This window comes from Larus michahellis, chromosome 2, assembly GCF_964199755.1.
Source record: "Larus michahellis chromosome 2, bLarMic1.1, whole genome shotgun sequence".
Classification (NCBI taxonomy): domain Eukaryota; kingdom Metazoa; phylum Chordata; class Aves; order Charadriiformes; family Laridae; genus Larus; species Larus michahellis.
The window spans coordinates 47622486-47643800 of record NC_133897.1 but is presented as its reverse complement, the minus strand read 5'-3'; the positions used below and the strand labels follow the sequence as shown (position 1 = coordinate 47643800).

The 21315-nt window shown below is 39.8% G+C and overlaps 1 protein-coding gene across 4 annotated transcripts in view; it reads right to left on the bottom strand.

Moving 5' to 3' along the window:
• Nucleotides 1-21315, bottom strand: part of ATP2C1 (ATPase secretory pathway Ca2+ transporting 1) — a 70680-nt gene that overhangs the window by 35242 nt on the left and 14123 nt on the right. The window contains exons 1-3 of one of the 4 annotated variants that reach the window (XM_074575168.1): nt 16486-16722; nt 15716-15949; nt 291-401 (exon numbers count right to left, since the gene is read on the bottom strand). In XM_074575168.1, the coding sequence (XP_074431269.1) occupies nt 291-359 (69 nt within the window). In that variant the 5' untranslated portion in view covers nt 360-401; nt 15716-15949; nt 16486-16722. Of the gene's footprint in view, nt 1-290; nt 402-15715; nt 15968-16485; nt 16723-21315 lie in introns of those variants that run through there. The other 3 variants (XM_074575165.1, XM_074575167.1, XM_074575164.1) reach the window with 3 other exon arrangements.

The following is a 21315-nucleotide window of genomic DNA, read 5'->3' as shown; positions in this document are numbered from 1 at the left end:
CTCTAGAATTTTTATTAACAAAAAGCAACCTTCAAAGCATACCAAAATACAGACATTTTCAAGTTGAATCTCATCACTCCTCCAAATACTCCAATTTTTGAAAATATGAAAGATCAGAGCATTTCAAGTAACAATTTAAAAAAATCAGCATGCTTTCAGAAATAGACAATAGCTAATACCAAACTGCGTGATAATGCATAGACTTTCAATGACAAGATCTGTCCTTAAGAAATATCAAACTTATTGTTTGGTAACATCTGTGCATTCTTAAGAGATGCAAAACCACTTACTTGGAGAATGCTTGCTACTTCATCAACTGGCAATTCACTTGCTTTTTTTGAAGACAGTACAGGAATCATTGTCTCATTGTCACCATCAGGGATTTTTTGAAGACGTGCAACCTAAGAAACAAAACCAAAGTCTGAAGGGAAGGAGAACACTAACATTTAATTTCAAACAACATATACCAGAGCAATACAGTATTAATACTATTAAAAAGTAGGTTTTGGTAACAACTGCACTTTAAAAAAAAATAAATCTACAATTCAGCTTATTTTCATGCAGTACCACCTGCAATAATAAAAGAAATCATGGGACATGCAACTGAGAAGACTAATTTCTACAACAATGTGTTCAGTGATGACAAAGATCCTAACAGTTAAATATATTAATAATCTGTTAGCTCATTATCATCAATGCCTGGTCAGAAAGTAATCACTCCAAATAAATTTCACTCCCTGCCCCTACTTTCTACTCATTAATGAAGGTGGTCTAAGGAGGCCTATTTACATTTTCTTGTACACAAAGAAAGGAGAAACAACATTAAGAAAACCTCAAACAAGAGCACAGATGCAAGAAAAGTCATAAAACTTGACTACAGTTCAAAAGTTTCAAGTCAATGCTATAAAAGGTAATGTTTTCCTGTAATGTAAGTTAAAATTTTGTGAACTGCAGAACAGAGCAATAAGAACATTGATCGCACAGCTCAGCACTGCTTTGATATTTAATGAAGCTTCAGAGTTACCAAATTCTTGCTTATTAAATGAGAAGCTGGAGTGATACTCTTTCTTACCCTTCACTACCCTACTGCACCCATAATTAATATCTTGTCCATTGTGCCACACATGCTTCCCCCCTCCATTAACTGCATGCAAACATGCACACCACAAGAACGGTTTTCCCATTATACTTGCATGGAATTTGAATAGGTGGTTTTATGCTTTAAATATAATTATTGTCTGTATTAATCTCCTCTACGGATGCTAAGACTTATAAGATAAAGTACTTCAAGATGACAATACACTAAAAGATTCCAACATTTTGATGCCCTAAAAAAGGTATGACAATCTTCATTTTCTATAGCACGTGCTGCTTGCCATGTACTCAAATATCCCAGCTGAGATACATTCAACTCAGTATTTGTTCTTGTAGTTGCTTACTTAAATAGATTCCACAAATGCATTATCCCAGAGGCCCAAGGGAAAAATGAACAAAGGTGAAAGTGCTACAGTTGGAACTCACATGCTTTCACTTTCAAGAGAAACCCTTGGAAACCCTACACTTGTCATGTAGTCACCAGCAAAACAGTAAACCAACAAGACTCACTCCTTCACTGTAAATACAAGAAAGCAGGTCTAGAGACTAAGATGAGAAAGAGGGTGAAATGGGGTGTGCGTTTGAGCTCTTGGGCAGGCGGAATGGCAGATGAAAGAACTGCACCTTAACAATGTGTTTACTGGCCTCCAAAGAGGGGGAATCCCTTGGACCCCACTCAGGTCTCTGTAGCTGAAGCCCGCGGGACTGAGTAGCCGGGCTGCTGGAGCGCAGCTCAGCAAGGGCCAAGAATGGAAGCTCAGCTACGCTCTGCCACACCTCCACTCCAGTCCCCGTATTTCATTCCACTGAAAGAGCTTTCTTTGGTCCTTTACTGGCCTTTTAATGATGCATTAATGCAAAGACTAGAACTGGAAAGTCAGTCTGTGGTGAAATTTTTAGAGCATTACAAAATATGTGACTTAAATATGCTTTAGCATTGGTTAGGTACTTATTGAAACCTTAGGTATATACAGTGATGCAAGTCAACTTTAAAAACGATGGCGAATACACACTATTACATACTATGAATATATACATTTACAAAAATTATCTAGCAAGTTACCATTTCCAAATACCTTTACACATTTCAAATCAGACAAGAAATTGAGACAATATTTCAGCCATGGTTCAAAACAGTAACAGATTTTTCTGTCTCAACAGATGTATATTTAAAGTATTTTAAAAGAACTTCCAACACCAGAAGGAAAACAAAATCATGAATATAATTCTGCTCCTAACAAGGGGCCTTTTGACAAAACCCAATGCTAACAAGCCCTTACACCAACAACGTTACACTATTCTGGATCAGAGGGACAAATGTGCTCCACAGTTGAAGGCTTGTCACAGAACACAGCATCACAAGACGCCCTTCTACAGAACAGAACTATTATTAAAGCAACTTAAGCTGACCACAATAGCAGCAGAATGGAGGGGGTTTCAGTTAGGAAGAATGCAGACATTGTGACCCTAAGCCTTATAAAATACTCTTTGGTGTATACAAATTCATTTTGCTAAAACTTCATCACGGCAAGCGATGCATCATCGCGACCACTCAGTCTTCCAAGCAGACAGTCAGCCTTTGGTGAAGTGTACCACCACTTTTACGCGCATCCATGAAGCACTTGATGCTCACAGGGTTCAGTCCCTAGGAAGAAAGAGTTTCATTCAAACTCACCTATTCTGCAATTAAGAACACACACAGTTACAGCGGTTGTCAAGCCTACACATAAACCAATATTAAGTTAAATTACTTCACTTCTCAGAAAATTGCTGCTGAAGATTATGACTTTGCAAACATTAAATGATTATACTTAATTTTTTTTGGATTTTAACCTTACTTCTGTTTCAGTTTTCTTGGACCACACACTTTTCTAAAGCAAACATTCACCCAGAATTTTCCCACAATCTTCCCTCTTTGATAAAACACCCTACGGAATTACTAGCTCATGTTCTTTTCTTTCAAGTTTCTGATCCTAAGTACTAGGTTTTGATTTTTATTGAAAACAGAGACCATATTCATGGTATTAGCTACCGAACACCAGCTCAGGTCTGAAAAACCATTAAGCCTAAGTGCTATTTCAAAACAAACCCACAAACATGTGAGTTTGACCAACATGACTCCACATTCTCAACAAAAATGCTGAGCAACCACACTTCTGCAATAAGAGTAGGCAGAAATGAATTGAGCACATTTACAAATTTTAGTGCTGAGAAAAGTCTTTTTCCTGATACCAACTGACATGGCTGCTAAACACAAATAACGATTCCAAAAAAGGATACATAACTGATCATTTCCGTAATATTATCAATTACAACTTCAGAAAGTCTAGTAACAAGATTTTGAGGACATCTTAGGAAGTTAAACAAAAATGTTAAAGTAGTCTCAGAGTTCAGGCTTTTCCAAATAAATCTTCATTAGCACAGAACTGTACTACAGCAAAGCCTATTTTGACAGCCTTTTCATGACAGACTCAAAAAGGCATTTATTTTCAATGCGTGTTTCATTCATACTATCATCCACTTTTACGAACAATATTGCACTGTACACAGCGAAAATATCTACTGAGAAAATCTGGTATAGGATTAAAAAAAAAAGGTTCAGAAGGGCTTTTTATAGCCAGCTCCTTTCTCTAGAGCAAAATTACATATCACAAGACAATTCTGGAGGATCCCCATCTAATTTCTCAAAGACCTCTACAATCTGTGTAGATTAAACTACACTCGTAGTTCAGAAAAGAACAGTTTCAAACATCTGACTCTGCCACCAATTAAATTCAATTGTTTAACTGATGAGAAACTGATCACTGTCACCTTCATCACTACCTTCTAAAATATAAAGTGGGTTACACAACAGATTTAGGTCCAAAAAAATAGTTGGAAAAAATGCTTGCTATCTGCTGGAACACAGTAACTATACTGAAACAAATAATTTTGCTTTTACGATGTATTACTTCCACAACAGAAGCTATCCCCAAAACCAGTGTTCTATATTAAAGGAGTCAACCCACATATAGTAAGATGTCTTCCCATTCTACGCTGCAATTAATTTTCAAGCATCTATCAGCTGATACCTTAAAACTCTTCAGTAATTCGTTGAAGGCCAAGTTTTTGTATGGATAATTGGGCTAAGAAATTACACTGGCCTATGCCGCTGTATCAGAGGGGCAGCACGTACATGACCGCTGAAGCTTTTGGAGTTGTGACTACAGCTTCCCATTGCCCGCTTGCAGCTAACGCTACCAAGGAACAAAGCAGCAGGACACTAACTAACTAACAAAAATAAATAGCTGCCTCGGGAAGGACTTTTCTTGGACCACTTCCAACGTACACACCACCATTTCTAGACCAAGAAACAGGCATCAATCACATGACCACGGAAATGTGAACAAAGCATGCTTATCAAAATTAATACAAATTAGCCTGGAAAGCTTACACTACCAGAAATTCAGAGTTCCCTTCTGTTTCCTCTGAAGAAAAATCTATTTAAACAGTTAACAGTAATGTGTTACTGTTTCTTCTTCCTCATATACTACAAAATTCTGTCTATCCTCTTTCTACCATGACTGATACCATGTACCAACAACCCACTTCTACCATGCTGTTTCTCAGTTTAGCAGGAACCGTCCATTCTCAACCAGCAGGGCTCATTGACATCGAGATACTTTTACAATAATTTTCTGAGGGGAAATTTTAGCTCTACTTCCTCTGAAAATGCAAACGGCAGGACCTACATTCACTGAGAGCCGTCTAAAAATTTAGAACATTCTCATAACAAAATCTATTTTTAGAAAAACTTATGACCAAAAAATTTTAGCTAATTAGCTAATATAAAGTCCTGTAAATGTTACATGGAGTTACTCAACCGACCTACAAGTGCAAAATACAAAACTGGTGTAAAAACAAAACTACTGAGGACAGTAAAACTGGGGCTTGGGCGGGGGTGTGTGTGAAATTTTAAAACCAATGACATTGAAGTTGAGGTAATTAAAGAGAAATACTGATTCTTTCTTTGAGAAGTTCCTTCAGAAACCCAAGAGACAAGAAGGCATCTGGGTTTGGGCACTCTACTCTCAGAAAGAACTGTTTGCCCTACCACACAAGAAGTCTCACTGGCAAACAGCAGGTTAGTAGAGACAGTTCTTGGGAACCATTGTGGCACAAGTGGAAATGTAAAAAGATGACTGGAAGCATTGATTCCGCGTGTTTTCCAATAGGTGCTTCTTAACCATACCTATCACTTTCTTCTGAATCTTCCTGTCCATTTGAACAGATGATTTGGTCAGTTTGAATCTACCCCATCAGTCCCTCTAAAACTGAACCCCTTTCAAGCCAATCCAAGTAGTACAAAGACCTTTTGCCTTGTTTGCAGTGATCAACCTGTAAGACTATTACTGTACGAGTAGTTAGTGATCCACATCCAGGTATACGCCCCTACCACAGATACCACACGACTGGTACTGAATCATGCTGTGTCTAATCAATAGTAAAATTAATGAATGTACACCTAATCAATGTGTAATTAATCAATGTGCATTTAATCTTAAGTGTATGTACAGTATGTTGTCTTTTCCACGTGAAGTATTCCATGCACCTGCTCAGAACTGCAGCTTTATTAATGAGATAAGGATATTGGAGTGTGTTGTCCAAGGGACAACTTCAAAGCCCACATATCAGACCTGACCGCTATCAGCGGGTGATTGATGAACCCGAACTGTGAGCAAAACCCCATAAGAGTACTAGTGAACTCAAAGAACATGAGATTTAGTGTGCCATGCCCTGACCAAAGATCCATCCACAGCCCTATCATGTCAGGGTTCCCAGCATCAGAAAGGACATATAATTTTATGCCTTGCTATCACCTTTTCTGAGTGATTAACAGTGATCTGCCTTGCAAGTGTTTGTGCCTTTCTTATTGGGATCCTGAAAAACTCAGTACTTTCTCACCCACCATAAGAATTATGTTTCATTTTTTAATCTACCTTCCTCGCACTGAAAAAAAATAAGTGTTCAACAACATAATAAAGGTGTTTCACTGTATACAAAACAGATTGAAACTTCCAAGCTCCTCATTTCCTGAACCTTCTGTATGATTAAACTATACATGATGTATACTAAAAGGTTTAGAAAACTCAGATCCTAGTAAGTATGTTCTTCTCCAGTTCTGTACAATTCAAAGCCAGGATGGCAGGTGCGGAGGGGTAACAGCAGACAGAGCAACTACTGTAGCCATCAGTTCACAGGGTAACATAATAAAACACCAAGTGCTTACCTCTGCTGCACCATCTGGCACCCTGAAAGTACACAGGGCTAGAGATCAACTAGACGTCAATGGGCACAGAGGCCTGAGTCTCCGTGTGTGTGCACATGGACTTTGGAAACAGCTCCCGCTAGGCAAAGACTCTTGGCTGTGAAAGGTATCTTTAAGGAAAGGACTCTACCCAGAATGGAAGTAATGCTCTTTTCTCTCAGTTCCATTAGATATGAAGGATCAGTGCAAAGTCTTCTCCTACTTGTTAGGACATGGTGGCTAGAAGTTTTAGAGATACAGATCTTTAATCATCTTATTGTCCATCTTCAAACTCTCCATTTAAATAGGTCAGCATCACAACTGTGATTCCATAGTCAGTTTCTAGCAATGACCTTAAAAAAAATATATGTATTTCACTAGATTTCTGCCATCTTTGACTCCACCATTTGTCTAGAAAGCAAGGTGCTCCTAGAATCTCAATACAGGTCCCAGCCACAGAACAACAACCACATGATGATAAGACACAGTAAAAATCCAAACACAAAAAAAAGCATTAGGCACGCTCAATAGTTACAGTTAAGTCCTAGACCAACTGCACACCCAGAAACAAACCCTGGATGCACAGCAGGATTCCAGAAGTGAAGGCAGGGTGGAGAAGAGCACCCAAAGAGCCCTCAAGCCATTCTGGAACAAGCAATACCCAACATGGTTGTGACTATGATACAGCTTCCTCCATGAAATTCTGACAGATCTTAACAGGAATATATCTCCAGATAAATTCACCAGTTATATTGACAAAAGCAGCAGGTGGAAGTGCCTAAGTGTGGTGGATACAGATTTAATAAAGTAAATAAAAATCAGCGCAGCCAAGTTCACAATGCAGACAAGCTACAAACTTCCCTTAATTAAGTAAATTCCATTATTTAATGTCTTATTCTTGTCTTTTGAACTAATTTTTTAATGATGTGCAGAGAATTGGAAGTTATATTCAGGAAGGCTTCATTTATACACACTGCACTGATATAGTTGTTTGTACCTCATATGTGATTAAATCGCAAAGACCAATTATTTCCTGTATTCTCAACTTGCAATTTCTCTAATGAGTCGCAAAACCCTGTAAATTTAGATATGAAAAATACTCAAATGCTGCGACTGACCAGTAAACCTCTAAAACAGAAGGCTCAGAGGAGATGGGCAAAGGCAATGTGCCCTTGAAGCTCAGGAAACAGTGCTGGGCGTGACTAACCACAGCTATTGCAAAGAGTCTAACTTCACCTCAACGCAATGGGGACTGGAGGGTGGCCTTTGCTTTGGCTAAACAATTATCCAAATTGAGTGCATCAACTGGTAGTGTAAATGTTTCTCCCCAATTTCATCAAAAGAATGTGAACATCTGAGTTAGACAGACCAGCAGGGGGGGATGTATATGTGGTTCAGCCCATATATATCAACATATGCACTGAACAACCAACAATATTTCAAAGGAGGGCAACAGGCTTGAGCTGGTTTCAACCCAAAGATTCCTTTCTGACGACTGGAGATGCCGAGCGCTGTGATCGTGAGCATATTACAGAGACTGGTAATGGGAATCACATGGGTATTGTGATTGAACTTTGTATTGCAATTTCTATATTTTGCTAAGTGTAACTTACAAAATATACTTAACACATAGTACAAACGTATCATTCTACTAAATCAGAAATCCCACATAACATCAAATATCTCTAAATACACACATTTGATATTAAACATTACACTCTCTATACATGGATTATCTAAAAGAACCTGGTCAGAGTATTACACTCTGACAAATGCCTTTATGGGAAATAATGGTAACTTCTTACAGCAACAAGTAAAGTGCCAACACTCATTCAACACAAACATCCGTGACCAATTTGCAAAAAGAGTATTTCACCTGCCACTGCAAAGAGCTGTCCCTTACCACCCCCAAAAGGTTGAAGTCTGGAGACTAATGAGCCACTTGTGTTCTACCAGGCACTGTTTGCTCAGGAGAAGAAATACTTTTTGAAAGCTTTGAAGTTACTGTCTACTGTCTTCATTTAAATGGACTCCTTTGGAAAAGTGTGATGACTTTTCACTTCTGAGGGAACAGCTGCAGCAGCTCTGTATTCTAATATTCAAAGAAATTTGTTCCTATTCAACAGAATTTTAGTTTAAACATTTTACCAGGAGACCCCACATCAAAGGAAGTGCACACGGAAAAGTTCTGTCTCTAAAAAAGCCAGAAGGAAAGCGAAACACTAATTTGCATTAATGAGTTCTCCTTGCAGAGTAATTTCTATCCTTGGAGGTCACATAGCTTCAGCCCCTTGCTATTGTGTGTTACTTCATAAGACTTTACAAAAAAAGGGCACTATTCAACCTGGCACAGACACTACCCATTAACCAAAGAAATATAAATACCTAAATTATGAGAACAACCTGCTAAGCTGCCCCATGAGCATGAAAAAAACCTGCCTTGTATTTTAGTACTATTTCAGTAGTGCTTAGCACTTTCACTATGGCCAACCACCAGCCATAACGCAGACCTATACTCCTTGGTACACAACACTTCTGCACTTCTGACCAACTAAGAAACAGAAATCTGAATATTGGCACCAACTATCTTGAATCTCAAGGTTTGCCCAATCTTAAAAGTTGTAAAATAGTTAAGAGACACATGTATCCCCAATCCCATCAACTTCAGGCAATGTAATAAAGACTACGATGCTCCATTTAACATCTAGCTTACTGACTCTACAGTAGCCTATAAAGCTCAAGAACTGTTTTCAAGTACTAAAAATACTTAAGTAATAAAAATATCTTCTAAAAAAAAAAAAAACTTCTCTGAGAAACACGTCTCCACAACCTGAAAAACATCTTACTCTTTCAAGATGTTTCACCCTGTCTTCTTTAATTTAAAAAAATAGAAAGGAAAGTAGGACACCTAGTTCAACTGAGACTACCAGCACAACAGTAAAGCTGAGCAATTTTCTATCATTGTAGTATATTCCATGTGGTTACCTTGCAAGCCTTGTGAATGACAACTGCCTGCTCTCTAGCCAGAGAAAACATTTCACAAAAATAATGATACCTTAACCTGACTGCAGTTCTGTTGATTGTAGGAGTAACAGCAACAAAAACTCAGCCTAAAACCCCAACACCATGTCTGTCCAAACCACCGTATCTTCCTTTAGCCCATTTATATAGTATACAGTTGAAACTTAAGCATGCCAGTCAAACTTTGTATTCAATCACTTGTATTCAATTGCTACAGAAGATGTACTATTTAGAGCATTTCTGTATACTCTCGAGGATGCACTATGATGAATTTAAAGCCTGAAAGCCTTGAGGTGGCATCAGTTACCAAGAATGCACTGACAAACACGCCAAACGAATCTGTATTCAATTGGCCAAAATATTCAGCTTTGATTCCTCCTGTTCAAAAAAACTCTTTGAACACTGGAAAAGTCTGCTTGAAGATTTCATACATTTGTCATTACTTATTAATCAGAAGAACAAAAAAGATACAGAACCCTAAGCAGGCACTAAAATGGTCAAATCAATGCTAATGCCTTGGTGAAAGCAAAGTTTACACATAATAGTACCGGGTCAGCTCAGAAACATCGGAATAGAGCACCAATGGCTCTATCTCACTTGACTCCAAATAGCATACGCCTCTGCTTAAATCCTGATTCACGTGAAGCCTTTTAGAAGCTGAAGGCGAAAAGACTTTGGGTCTAAATATCAGTCATTTATCTTGCCAGAGAGTTGCTGCCATTCTAGGAGAACATTTAGGCTTAGAAATAAGATCATATGGCTCCTCTCCAATAGTATGTTGCTATCTCATAACATTTGGAAGTGCTGAGCTTCTCAAAATGATGGACGGCACTTGAACAGCAAATGCTAATAAAGAATTTTAACACCCTGTGATATACTACTAATGTATCCATGAGGTGCAGACTTTAGTTGCCATATAATTGTATTAAGCAAAAACACCAATAGAAATATTTGCTCAGTACTTATTTGTACAAAATAACAAACGAAGCTCCAAGACTCAACCGTTGATTATATCCTTGACAGCTATACAGTTACTTCACAATGTGACAAAATGAAATTCTAATTAAGATCCTGAACTTACCATTTACAACAGTTCTCAGGACCAAGTTAGTATCAGTGCTGATTTAAATGCAAACATAACTCACTGCATAATTACTCTACTTATGGTAATAAGTTTTCTTATTAGTATCAAGAAATCAGCAACATTGTACTCACTAAACTTTTTTTTGTGAATTATGTATGCAGAAAAAGTCTTGCAGAAAATTTATGACTTAAAAATATTTTAAAAGCCTTTGTAAAAGATTCTGTAGGCTGCATCTTCTAATCCATTAGCCATTTCATCCCTTCGAAGTCTTTACGGAATCATGGAGTAGAGTAGAAGTTTAGAGTAGAATGTTTATAAAATAAATAACTAGAAACAGATGCTTGTCCCAAATTTATACCTTGATTATAGTATTTTATTTTCCTTTTCTGCATTGTAACTTTACCATTCCTTCTAGCTTCTACCAGCCACACTGTAAATGCCACTTTTATCACCCAGTGTCAATTAGGTATCACCTGAACTCTTTCACCAATTCAAAAGCAGGTCTCAACTAAAATCTATTTATTAAGTTATTCCACTCTTGCAAAATTCCACAATGATCTCTGGGTGAATTTATATTGAACTGAAGCTAAGACTACACACAGAAGTGAGTCAAGCTAATGGTCTGCTTATGCTAAAAGGAGGAGGTCTCACTGCTTTGTCCCTCAGTGCTTTTGACATTAACTGGACACTTCATGAGCCCATTCAACTTACTAATTCAACAGGAAGTTGTCCAACTGGGGGCTGGGCTAACCTTCTGCCAGGCTAGCAAGCCAGACAAACTCAACAACCACCACAGCCAATGCAACACAAATGGCAGGAACACAGCTGAGAGTAGGATCTTCTTTCAGCAGTAATGAGACCGCTTCATACAGTCCTATAGAAGAGCATGCCAAGACCACCACACACTTGTCAAACTCTTCAGCAAAAAAGCAAGCGAAAATGTTTGTTTCTGTTTTGTTAAATTAGCTACCCTGAGAATTGTCTGCATTTTCCTTACACCGCTGCTTTTCCTGACTCACTAAGAGATTATGCCATACATTCCCCACATAAAGGAGTTACAAAGCTTGCAAAATAATGAACTTACATTCTGTGATACATGAACTCAAACCGATTCCATATTAAACCACCTCTAGATTATTACAGATTAATACTTCTGATTTATCTGCATGTGAAAAAAAGGGAAAAGACTAAAACTATCTAATGCTCCATCAACCAGTCAAACAACAGATTAAAAGAGGACAATGACTGTTGAATTAAAAAGAATATCTATGTTTCAAATACAAGACACATGCTGTGTTAACTTCGCAGTTAAGTTACCAAAGCACTGTTAAAAGCTAGGAAGGTATCTACTAGAACTGGTCTTTAGTGAAGACTCAATTTTTTTAAAAAAGAAAAAAAAAAAATAATCTCTTCTCTCAACTTATCCTCCAAGTTAAACAGAAGAGATGTGACTTTTTTGCCAACGTAAGTGTAAAGTACTGGGTTCTAATTTTCTGCAAGCTGCAGATGGTAAGAAATGGTAATCAATGAATATTAAAATTCTTGTTTCACCTACTAGTTTAAGAAATCATCTACATGTCAAAAGGAACGCAAACTGCTGTGACAACATCAAGGCCATTTCAGAATTTCTAACATTTTCTACCGCAAATTTCATTCTGATTATTTTGGAGATTACTTTCATGAAACAACTGATGATGCCACTCTGGAACATTTTAAATCGTTTTCAAGTCACTGCTGCCGCAGGCATCCCTTCCCCCTCTGTTTTCGGTTGCATGTACACACGCTCCACCCGTTCATCAGTACTTAGAGCTGCCAAATCCATGACGAGCTAGTCCAGGGTGCTAATTCACTGCCCTCAAAAACCAAAATCTATTCACTGATCTTCAATCTGTTACTTTAGCAACTAAGCCCATTTTCACTATTTAAGAAAAACACCCATGAAACTCATCAGGAAATTCAACTGCACTTCAAGCACACAACAAATAAAACCAATTCATTTATCACCTCAGGATTATGTGAGGAAATAAAACACCTTTTTCAAAGAAAAAAAAAAAAATCTTGACTTACATCTCACTATTCATCCAATCATAAGAATTATCCTGAAGTTACTACTGAAAGACTACAGGCTGAAATTAACAGTCGTCTCTGAAGATCAGCTGCAATTAACCAGGATTCAAAACAATGACGATTAAGGATTTCAGAATCACCACATGATGTTCCTATTAATTACAGTAAGTCTGGTCTGAGTTTTGGTACCAACCTTCTACATGATTTTGGGAACGCCTTTTCAGTTTACATGTGGGAAAAAATGTTACTCTGACCTCTTCTGTTAGCCACTTAATGATCTGAAAAAAACACTACAGAAGGCCTTGGTAACAAAACAGCACTCCTATTTAACAATTTGCATTCATAATCTTTAGAGCAGAGAAACTCAAAGTTGATGTGACCTAAACCGTATTCTTTATTTTTCTACTAAAAGGCAGTCTTCTACAAGACAATCTTCAGTAGAACAAAGAACCTGACAATCAATCTAAAAGATGGTGATAAAAGAAAGAAAGAAAAAAATATCAGACTACAGTTATAGAAAGTTACTTAAAACATCCCAAAGGTACCAGTGGAGAGATCCAAAAGTTACAAAGCCTAGTTTGCACTCAGAGTTATGTTTTGTCTAAACAGCTGCAAGTTCTCTTGACTGCCTACAGTTTAAGAAAACTCCGCTTATGGAAAGAAGTCACAAAATTGTATCTTTCCAAACAGGAATACAAACATAATTCCTCTAAGTCATAGTTTTATTGAGCTAAGCAGAAGTTTTCCTATGATGGGAAATTCTCTCTTCCCCGTTACCATGAGACACATGAATTTTTGCGGAAGCTTAATCATCCCAACACAAGAGACAGGAACCATGAAGTCTTGGGACAAAACATTAACTAGCTTAGAGTAAACATACAATACTGCTTATGAAAACTGAATTAACACAGGAAAACATCAGTTTTCCAAACCATCTTACCACTTCCCAATCTTGAATATTCATCCAAATGCAGGGGGGAAAAAATCCGCCACCATTCAAGGTTCAAACTGAAGAGACCTTTCAAAGACCAACTTGCAAAACAACAACAAAAAAAAAGAGCTTAAAGATATTCTAACTGTAATCTTTGTTCTACACGATTACAAAGATTCTTCAACTGTCTCCTGGAGAAAATACATTAAGGATCCTCTCAAGAGAGCTGAAAAGTTCCAATACGAAAGCTGCTAATGTCTAACTGTCTCAAAATGTCAAATGGATAGAAAAACAGCTCAGAAATACCAAGAACACTAAAATAGACAGCTGTAAATATACATGCCTGTCTGGAGCCTCAATTATGAGATTGGGGCGGAGGGGAGTGGAATGAGTAGAGAAGTAACTCAGGTGTTACGGGAATAAACTCAGTCTTTTTATTCATACTGAAGTTAAGCTTTTCTCCTACTCCCAGAAGCCCACTCCATTTTGAAAGCCCTCAACAAACCACAGAATTTATTTCTGCCTTTGACATACATATCTGATCATTTTTTATTTTTCCCCTAGATAAAGCTTTTTTTTATATAAATTACATCTGTCATACAAATATTACTGATTTTTAAACATCATTTATTTCATAAGAAACTTAAGAAATGCTATCTTTGTGCTACCTGCATTCAGAAAACTTAGAATGGGCCATACTATCACATGCAACTTGGTTATAAACTACATCTATCATACACTATTTATGATATTGGTATTCTACTGGTAATAGAAGCAGAAGTCATTAAAAGTCTTCCTGCAATTTTTGTTTTGGTACACAAAATGTAAGACAGCTACTTTTTTTCCCCCCATAAGCGTATTTCTCCTCAATGGCATTATATCGGCTCTGCTTCCCCTGCCCCCAGTGCTGCCCATTCAAAAATCTTTTATTTGCAATGCAGTGACTGAAATGCAGAGGCACCAACACTACTTCTATCAGCTGTCTAGCCTCCCAAAACAAAGATCAATCTTCTAGAGATACTCTCCCACACTCCAAAATTCATACTACCTCACAAGTTCCATGCTCTTTATTACAAATATACAGTTGGAAGACATGATCAAGAGAATTAAGAAAATTCTAAGATTATTTTAAAGTTAAAAAAGAGTTCTGAGATGCGAGATTATAACAACCTACATAGTTTTCAACATAAGCTAGACTTCACAATTACAACTTTCCAGTCATGGAAGAAAATAGTATTTCAAAACGGAACAATCATGGAAGAAAACGGTATTTCAAAACAGTACAATATTCAACTGTAGAAAATAATTTAGTTGGTCTACACCCCAAACTCAATCCAACTTTTCATTCAAGTAAAACTATTAAAAAAGCACCTCTCTTTTCAAAATGGGGTGGGAATAAAAGGAACTCATATATCTCACATAACAACCTATAGCAAAGGAAATTTGATAGCCACCTAAAAAAATCCATCTAACATCTTCAAAGAATACTGATGACACAAGAGGGTGAGGGAAACAACAGTTCTTATCAGGTATATATAGAGAATAATAGAAATAATACATTTCAGAGATTTTTCAATACCCAGAGTCAAATAGAAAGGAAGCTCACAGTCACTATCACCAATGCAAAGGGGCTTTCAAGGTTCCCAGAGCATAAACTGAAGCCCAACAAGGAAAAACTGAATTAAGTCCCTGGATGAAGTAATTTCCAAACTAGACAAGAAGGAGAAAGCATAACAGAGCCACTTCTTTCAGTACATAGAGTTTACAACTTTATACCAAATCTTTCAAGTGGTAGAATTCAAAACTTCAGTGCCACTTTTTAATTAAATACTGTCCAAGCCAGCAAAACTAAGTCATTTTTAAGAACGTAGAACGCGCACAAAAACATTTCAACACAAAGTGCAACTGATGCTTCTCAATTTCACCCTGAAAGATAAAATTTAACAAAGTCTTGTAATCTAAGCAAATACCAATCAGCTAATGCTCAGAAGCCCCTACCTAAATAAAACAAGAAACTTCTACTCCAAACATAGAGAGCACTAAATCACTCAATAGATGTTTTGAGAGAATAAAATCTGCCTGATTAGTTCAACAAGCAGCAGTACCAATAAAGGAAAACGATCGCCCTACAGTTCTTAAACTACAAAATGCAGATCAAAATTCCTACCACGAGATTAACACACAACAGCAACCCTGCGAACCCCTGGAACGGTAAAACATACACACGCACCAGTAGGAGTTGTCACCAAATTGCATGCAAAAATCCTCTTAGCTCCAATGAAGTCAGTGACTCTGATGAGACCTTTACCTTCATTTTTCCATCGAAATCGTACTTGAGTCGATAGTTAAAAAAAAAAAAAAAGTCTTTAGCAGCAGCAGCACCGGAGCTGAAAAGGTGAAGAGAGAGATGCCCCAAGATCCCAGGCAATCACACTGCTCCCTCTGCCCCCACCTGGAGCAACATCTGCAAGAGAAACCAGCGCTAAAAGAGGGGGAAAACAATAATAATAATAAAATAAAAAAAATAAATTAAAAAAAAAAAAACAACAACAAAAACAACAGCCGAACCCTATAGGTCTCCACCGCCTTTCCATTCACGCCAGGCGGGGCAGGCACACGCATGCAGGGAGCCCGCAGAGCTGTCAGGGGCCACCAAGGATTAGGATTAGTCGCCCAGCAGCTCCGGCAACCCCGAGCAGCGGCGGCGCCACCGCTTCCCCCCCGCCCCCGCCGCCCTCGCCACAAGCGCCACCAGCGGCCTCGTCCCACCCGGGGAGGGGCTCCGCACGGAACGAACGCCCCGCACCTAAAAATAAACCTTCACCCCAAATAACCCGTTCCCGCCCCCCCCCCCCGCCGCCACCACCACCGCCGCCTTGCCCGCACCCCGTCTCCTCCGCGCCAGGCGGAAGGGGAGAAGGAGGAAAGCGGCGGCTCCCCGAAGCTGGGCGACCCCCCGCCCCGCGGCTCCTCTCAGCCGCCCCGGCCCCGCCCGCTCACCCTGTGGCGCAGGCCGCCGCGGGAGGCAGGGTGAGGGGGGCGGCGTGGAGACGGCGGGGGGTTGGGGGTGAAGAGAGGGGCAAGCGGTAGCTCCCTCAACCGCCGGCTGCGTCCCTGCCGCCTCGCCTCGCCTCTCAGCTCCCGGGCTCGGGGCGGCAGCAACAGCGGCGCGGCCGCATCCCCGCTCCGCTCCGCTCACTTCCGCGGGCGGCAGGGAGGCAGCGGACGGGGCGGGGCGCGGCAGCGGAAAGGGCGGGCGGATTCCCCCCCACCTCCCCCTCCCCAAGAGGGGGGTGCCCGCTCCCCTCTGAGAGCGGGCGGCCCTCGGGGGGCGGTAGTTAAGTCCGCCCGTTGGCCGGCGGTCAGCCACAGTCTTGGGGGGGCCTCGCCATAGCGCAGGGAGACGCGAAAAGAAACGCGTTTAAAACGCTCCTCAGCCGCGGCTGGGAGCTCCGGAGGCGCCCCCGGCGCGGAGGCCTCTTTGCCCGCTGCCCGCGTCCGCATCGCTGTCTCCTCACCTCCCTGCCCGGGCAGGAAGGAATAAAGCACGTTACCAGGAGGAAGATGGAGCCGTGAACGGCCCGGGGACCACCGCAGCCCTCCGCGGCTCACCTGCCCGGGCTCGGCCTGAGGGCCTGCTGCCTCGGCGCCGCCGGTCCCAGTGCCAGGACTGGGAGCCAAACCCGGCCCTCCGGGCCCCCGGCTGGTGGTAGGAAAACAAGCCAGGAACACTGGCTGGCTGCAGGGTTCCCCTCTGCCCTGTGGTGCTCCGAAGCAGTTGGATGAAAAAGATGATTAGGGGATTGGAACACCTCTCTTATGAAGAAAGGCTGAGGGATTTGAGTCTCTTCAGTCTGGAAAAAAGAAGACTGAGGGGGGACCTTATCAACACTTACAAATACTTAAAGGGTGGGTGTCAGGAGGATGGGGACAGGCTCTTCTCAGTGGTGCCCAGTGACAGGACAAGAGGTAACAGGCACAAACTTGAGCATAGAAAGTTCCATCTAAACATGAGGAGGAACTTCTTTACCCTGAGGGTGGCAGAGCCCTGGCACAGGCTGCCCAGAGAGGCGGTGGAGTCTCTGTCTCTGGAGACAGTCAAAACCCACCTGGACGCGTTCCTGTGCAACCTGCTCTAGGTGACCCTGCTCTGGCAGGGGGTTGGACTAGATGATCTCCAGAGGTCCCTTCCAACCCCTACCATTCTGTGAAGAATGTCACACACATGGAGTAGCTGCTGGTTTTAGGGTTACAGTACACCCAGACTGGACTTGTCTAAGTAGTTTGGAATCACCAAGTTACTCTTTCAAATGCTAGGAAAAAAAGAAGTCTCAATACAAAAATCTTAAACACATCAAGTGACTACCTTTAAAATCATGTAACCACCAACCTTTAACCTTCCTACTTAACCAACTTACCACTAGTTAAGTACTGTGGGGAAAAAAAAAATATGCTTTACCAATTCAATTATGGTTACCTAGATGCCAAAGGAATATTATCTGAAACTACATTTCCAATGCTGAGCTCCAAGGCTGGGGAAGTTTTAAAATAATTTCCACTGAGATAATAAATTTCATGTTTAAGGTACGATGCACAGCGCTAGCAAGAACAAAACGCCTCTTGACTTTCAAGGTCAAAAATCTAATGGAGACATGCTAATTGTAGGCTTTACACCCCGTTTCTAAAGGTGCATGACAACATGGTCTGAGAAACACAATTGCATTGACATCGTGTGATTAACAACCTGTCACCTTGGCTTTGTTTTTCTTAAGCAGCAGAAGAAACCAAAATCAGTCTTTGTCAGTTCATAAGTAGTATTTAACAGAACTAAGTTTTAAACATTTTAATTAAATCTCCCAACCCATAATAGCATGCCTCTTGAATTCCTCAGCTAAACAAGGTGAAGTTAAAGAGTATACCTTCCTCTTTTGAGCCGCTTGAAGATAAATTTGTTTGAGTGCTAAAATAATATAAATTTGTCGCTATATTGTGAGAGGTAAAGACATCAGTCAAGTGCTGATTTAAAGTACAGGCCCTGGATATTTGCATTCAGGAAAATAAGATGACAAGAAGCAGGTTACTTGTTTGAGAATACCTAATGCATAATTTCAGTCCTGTCCCGTATAGTTGCCATGTTACTTGATTATTTCCATGGTTACTCCATGAAGTATCCCATTGCAAGTAGGTAGCACTGTCATTGTGGCAATGACTCCTCTCAAAGGTGCTGCTGCTGTTAACTTGTTTGTAAGGCAAGCAAAGAATTGTGTTGAGCTGCCTGTGATGCTAGTTATGGTGCCTTAATTGCAACACAAAACTGATGCACCATAACTCGTTAGGAAAGACATTCAGTTGCTTTGTTAAAACGGGTAGCTCTTGCTTTCAATATCAGATGTTACCCTTAAATACAAAAAACTTATGCAAATACGTTCATGAAGGAAAAAAGCCAAAGCCTGTAGGTCCTAATACTGTCTACATCCAGAGCATATTTGGACTTCTTTACACTATGCTATGTTCTCTTTATGCTACGAGAAGTTTTGGGGAGAAGATTGGAAAGGAATTCTTGAACATTACCGAGCTTGTTCGCAATTGGAGCTATGGAGATCTAAATATCTGTGGCAAAGCCTGCCTACTAAGAAACATTCTTTGTTCCTGTGTCTCAAAACAGGAGAAGAAAGTCAAAAGCAAGCCCTACTATAGAGCGAGAACTAAAAAAGCTGCATCACTGGGGCTTAATCTCTTTCTCATTAGCATACATCTGCCAATCATACATGCCTGTGATGCTGCCAGGCAGCTGGGAAGCGCCTCTTCTGCATTATAACACCACCATATCCATCCTTGATTGGTTTATTACTGTTTCTGCCCTACTCCACACCTACAAACAGCGGCTGTTTAATAAACAATGCTCAAAGTGTTTTATCTCCTTCTGCTGCTGAATATTGTTTCTTTAAAAATCCTGACCTTAATGTGAGCTTGATACAGAAGAGTGTCAGGACTGCCCTAATATCTTCAAGGAAGCCTGATAACAGCGTGTGGCAAAGGCATTATTTGGCAAACCAAAGCAACGTTATTAGAATATGATTGTGGAGATAGTCCGAAATTAAAAAAGGCTTCGCTTGCAGTAACCAGTTGTCGCCAGTCATACTCACAAATTACAATAATATTTGTTTTACATTTTTTAATCTTGTAAAAAAAAATCTTGCAATACAGTGCTCATCTGAATATCCAATGAGCAAACATGTCTAGCCACAGCTGAGTAATTCCATTGAAAATACACTCGCAAATTGGAAGAACAATTACAAATTCAAATATGAAAGGCCAGAAAAAAAGAAATCTCTAAACTTCACAGTTAGAATCCTTTTTCAAAAAATAGTACTTGAAAGGGTATGCACTACTGATAGGGGTTGAGGGGGAAAAGACTAAACATCATAGTGGTTGTTAGTTCACTATTTTTCTAGTTCGCAGACCTGAAAATACTTCTTAAAAGCAAGCAAACCTACTGATAATAGGTTTGCTTTTATGAGAGCAGAGTTCCATGAGCATTCAATGCCAACTGAAGCAGCCCCCAGCCCCAAGCGTTCTCCTTCCCTTGGTATGTTGTCAGGTTTATGGTGCCACAGCACACCACTTAAGTGTTCTGCATCACCACAGGAAAAAAAAAAAGTTCCAGTCATCCTGTCACCACACCCCACTCCCCACCCAGTTCCCTACCCATCCTTTTCCCCACAGATGTCTCCTGATTTACCTCCTGTCAATGCCCAAGCCAGACCTTTCCTCCTGCAAGTGTCCTTCAGCAGCAGGCAGCCACTAGATTGTCTCAGAACCACAACCTCAAACTGACCAAGACCTAAGGTTATGTGGGAACTGATTCACGTCCAGGATAACCCAGCAGATCAGTAAATATAGACTTCTCAAACTGAATCACAAGTGGTTATTCTGGCACAGCCAAGAGGGTAGAATAGGTATGGGGAGCATAAATAGGTACTGCAGCTTTCAGTACTTTCTGCACTCCCTTAGATCTTCAGGACTGAAAAATAGCAATTTCATAAAATGATTTGGTTGTTTGGGTTTTGGTTGGTTGGTTTTTGTGATAGTCAGCTGTAAAACAGCATACTTAGCCTCCAACCAAAGATTGCTTTTAATTGCCTTTCTACATCTTCAGAAGAATTAAGAGCCTCTGGAAGGCTTGGAAAAAGCCTTCCATATTAAAAGGTAAAGCCTTTTAACATAGGAAAAAAAAAAAGCCTACCATATTAAAAGGTAATAAATATGTGACATTCCAGATAGTGCCATCAATCAGTTGGAAAGAGAGGAGAATTCAGTCTAATGGCATTAAACAGATAGGCCTTAACCTGCAGCAAGTTTATGTGCAAGCTTAACTTCAAGTTTGATTTAGTCTTCAGGATTACAATTAATTCAACTTCACCTCAACTACTCCCTTGTGCTACAGCACTACCAGAACTAGTAAAAAAAAATCAAAAAATCAAAATAATAAAGATACCTATAACTGCAAAGTTCACAGATTGGAGATCTATTATACAGAATTCTGTTGAAATCACTTTTCAGACCATAACAGCACTTGAAATACTTGTTGCTCTGAAGTGAGCTTCCAAATCCTCTTAAAGGATCCTGTTAAAGATGCATTTGTTTAAATTCTGTCAGTGTTGAGTAATGCTAATGAAATCTACTACAAATTTTGTTAATTTCATGAGAACTTTATTTATGCACTATAGCAAGAGAAACATTTTTCTGAATCATAACATCAGTAGTATTTTAATATGGACATAGCTTTCTACAGCACCTTAGTTCGGGGCAGAAAAGGCTAACATGTGA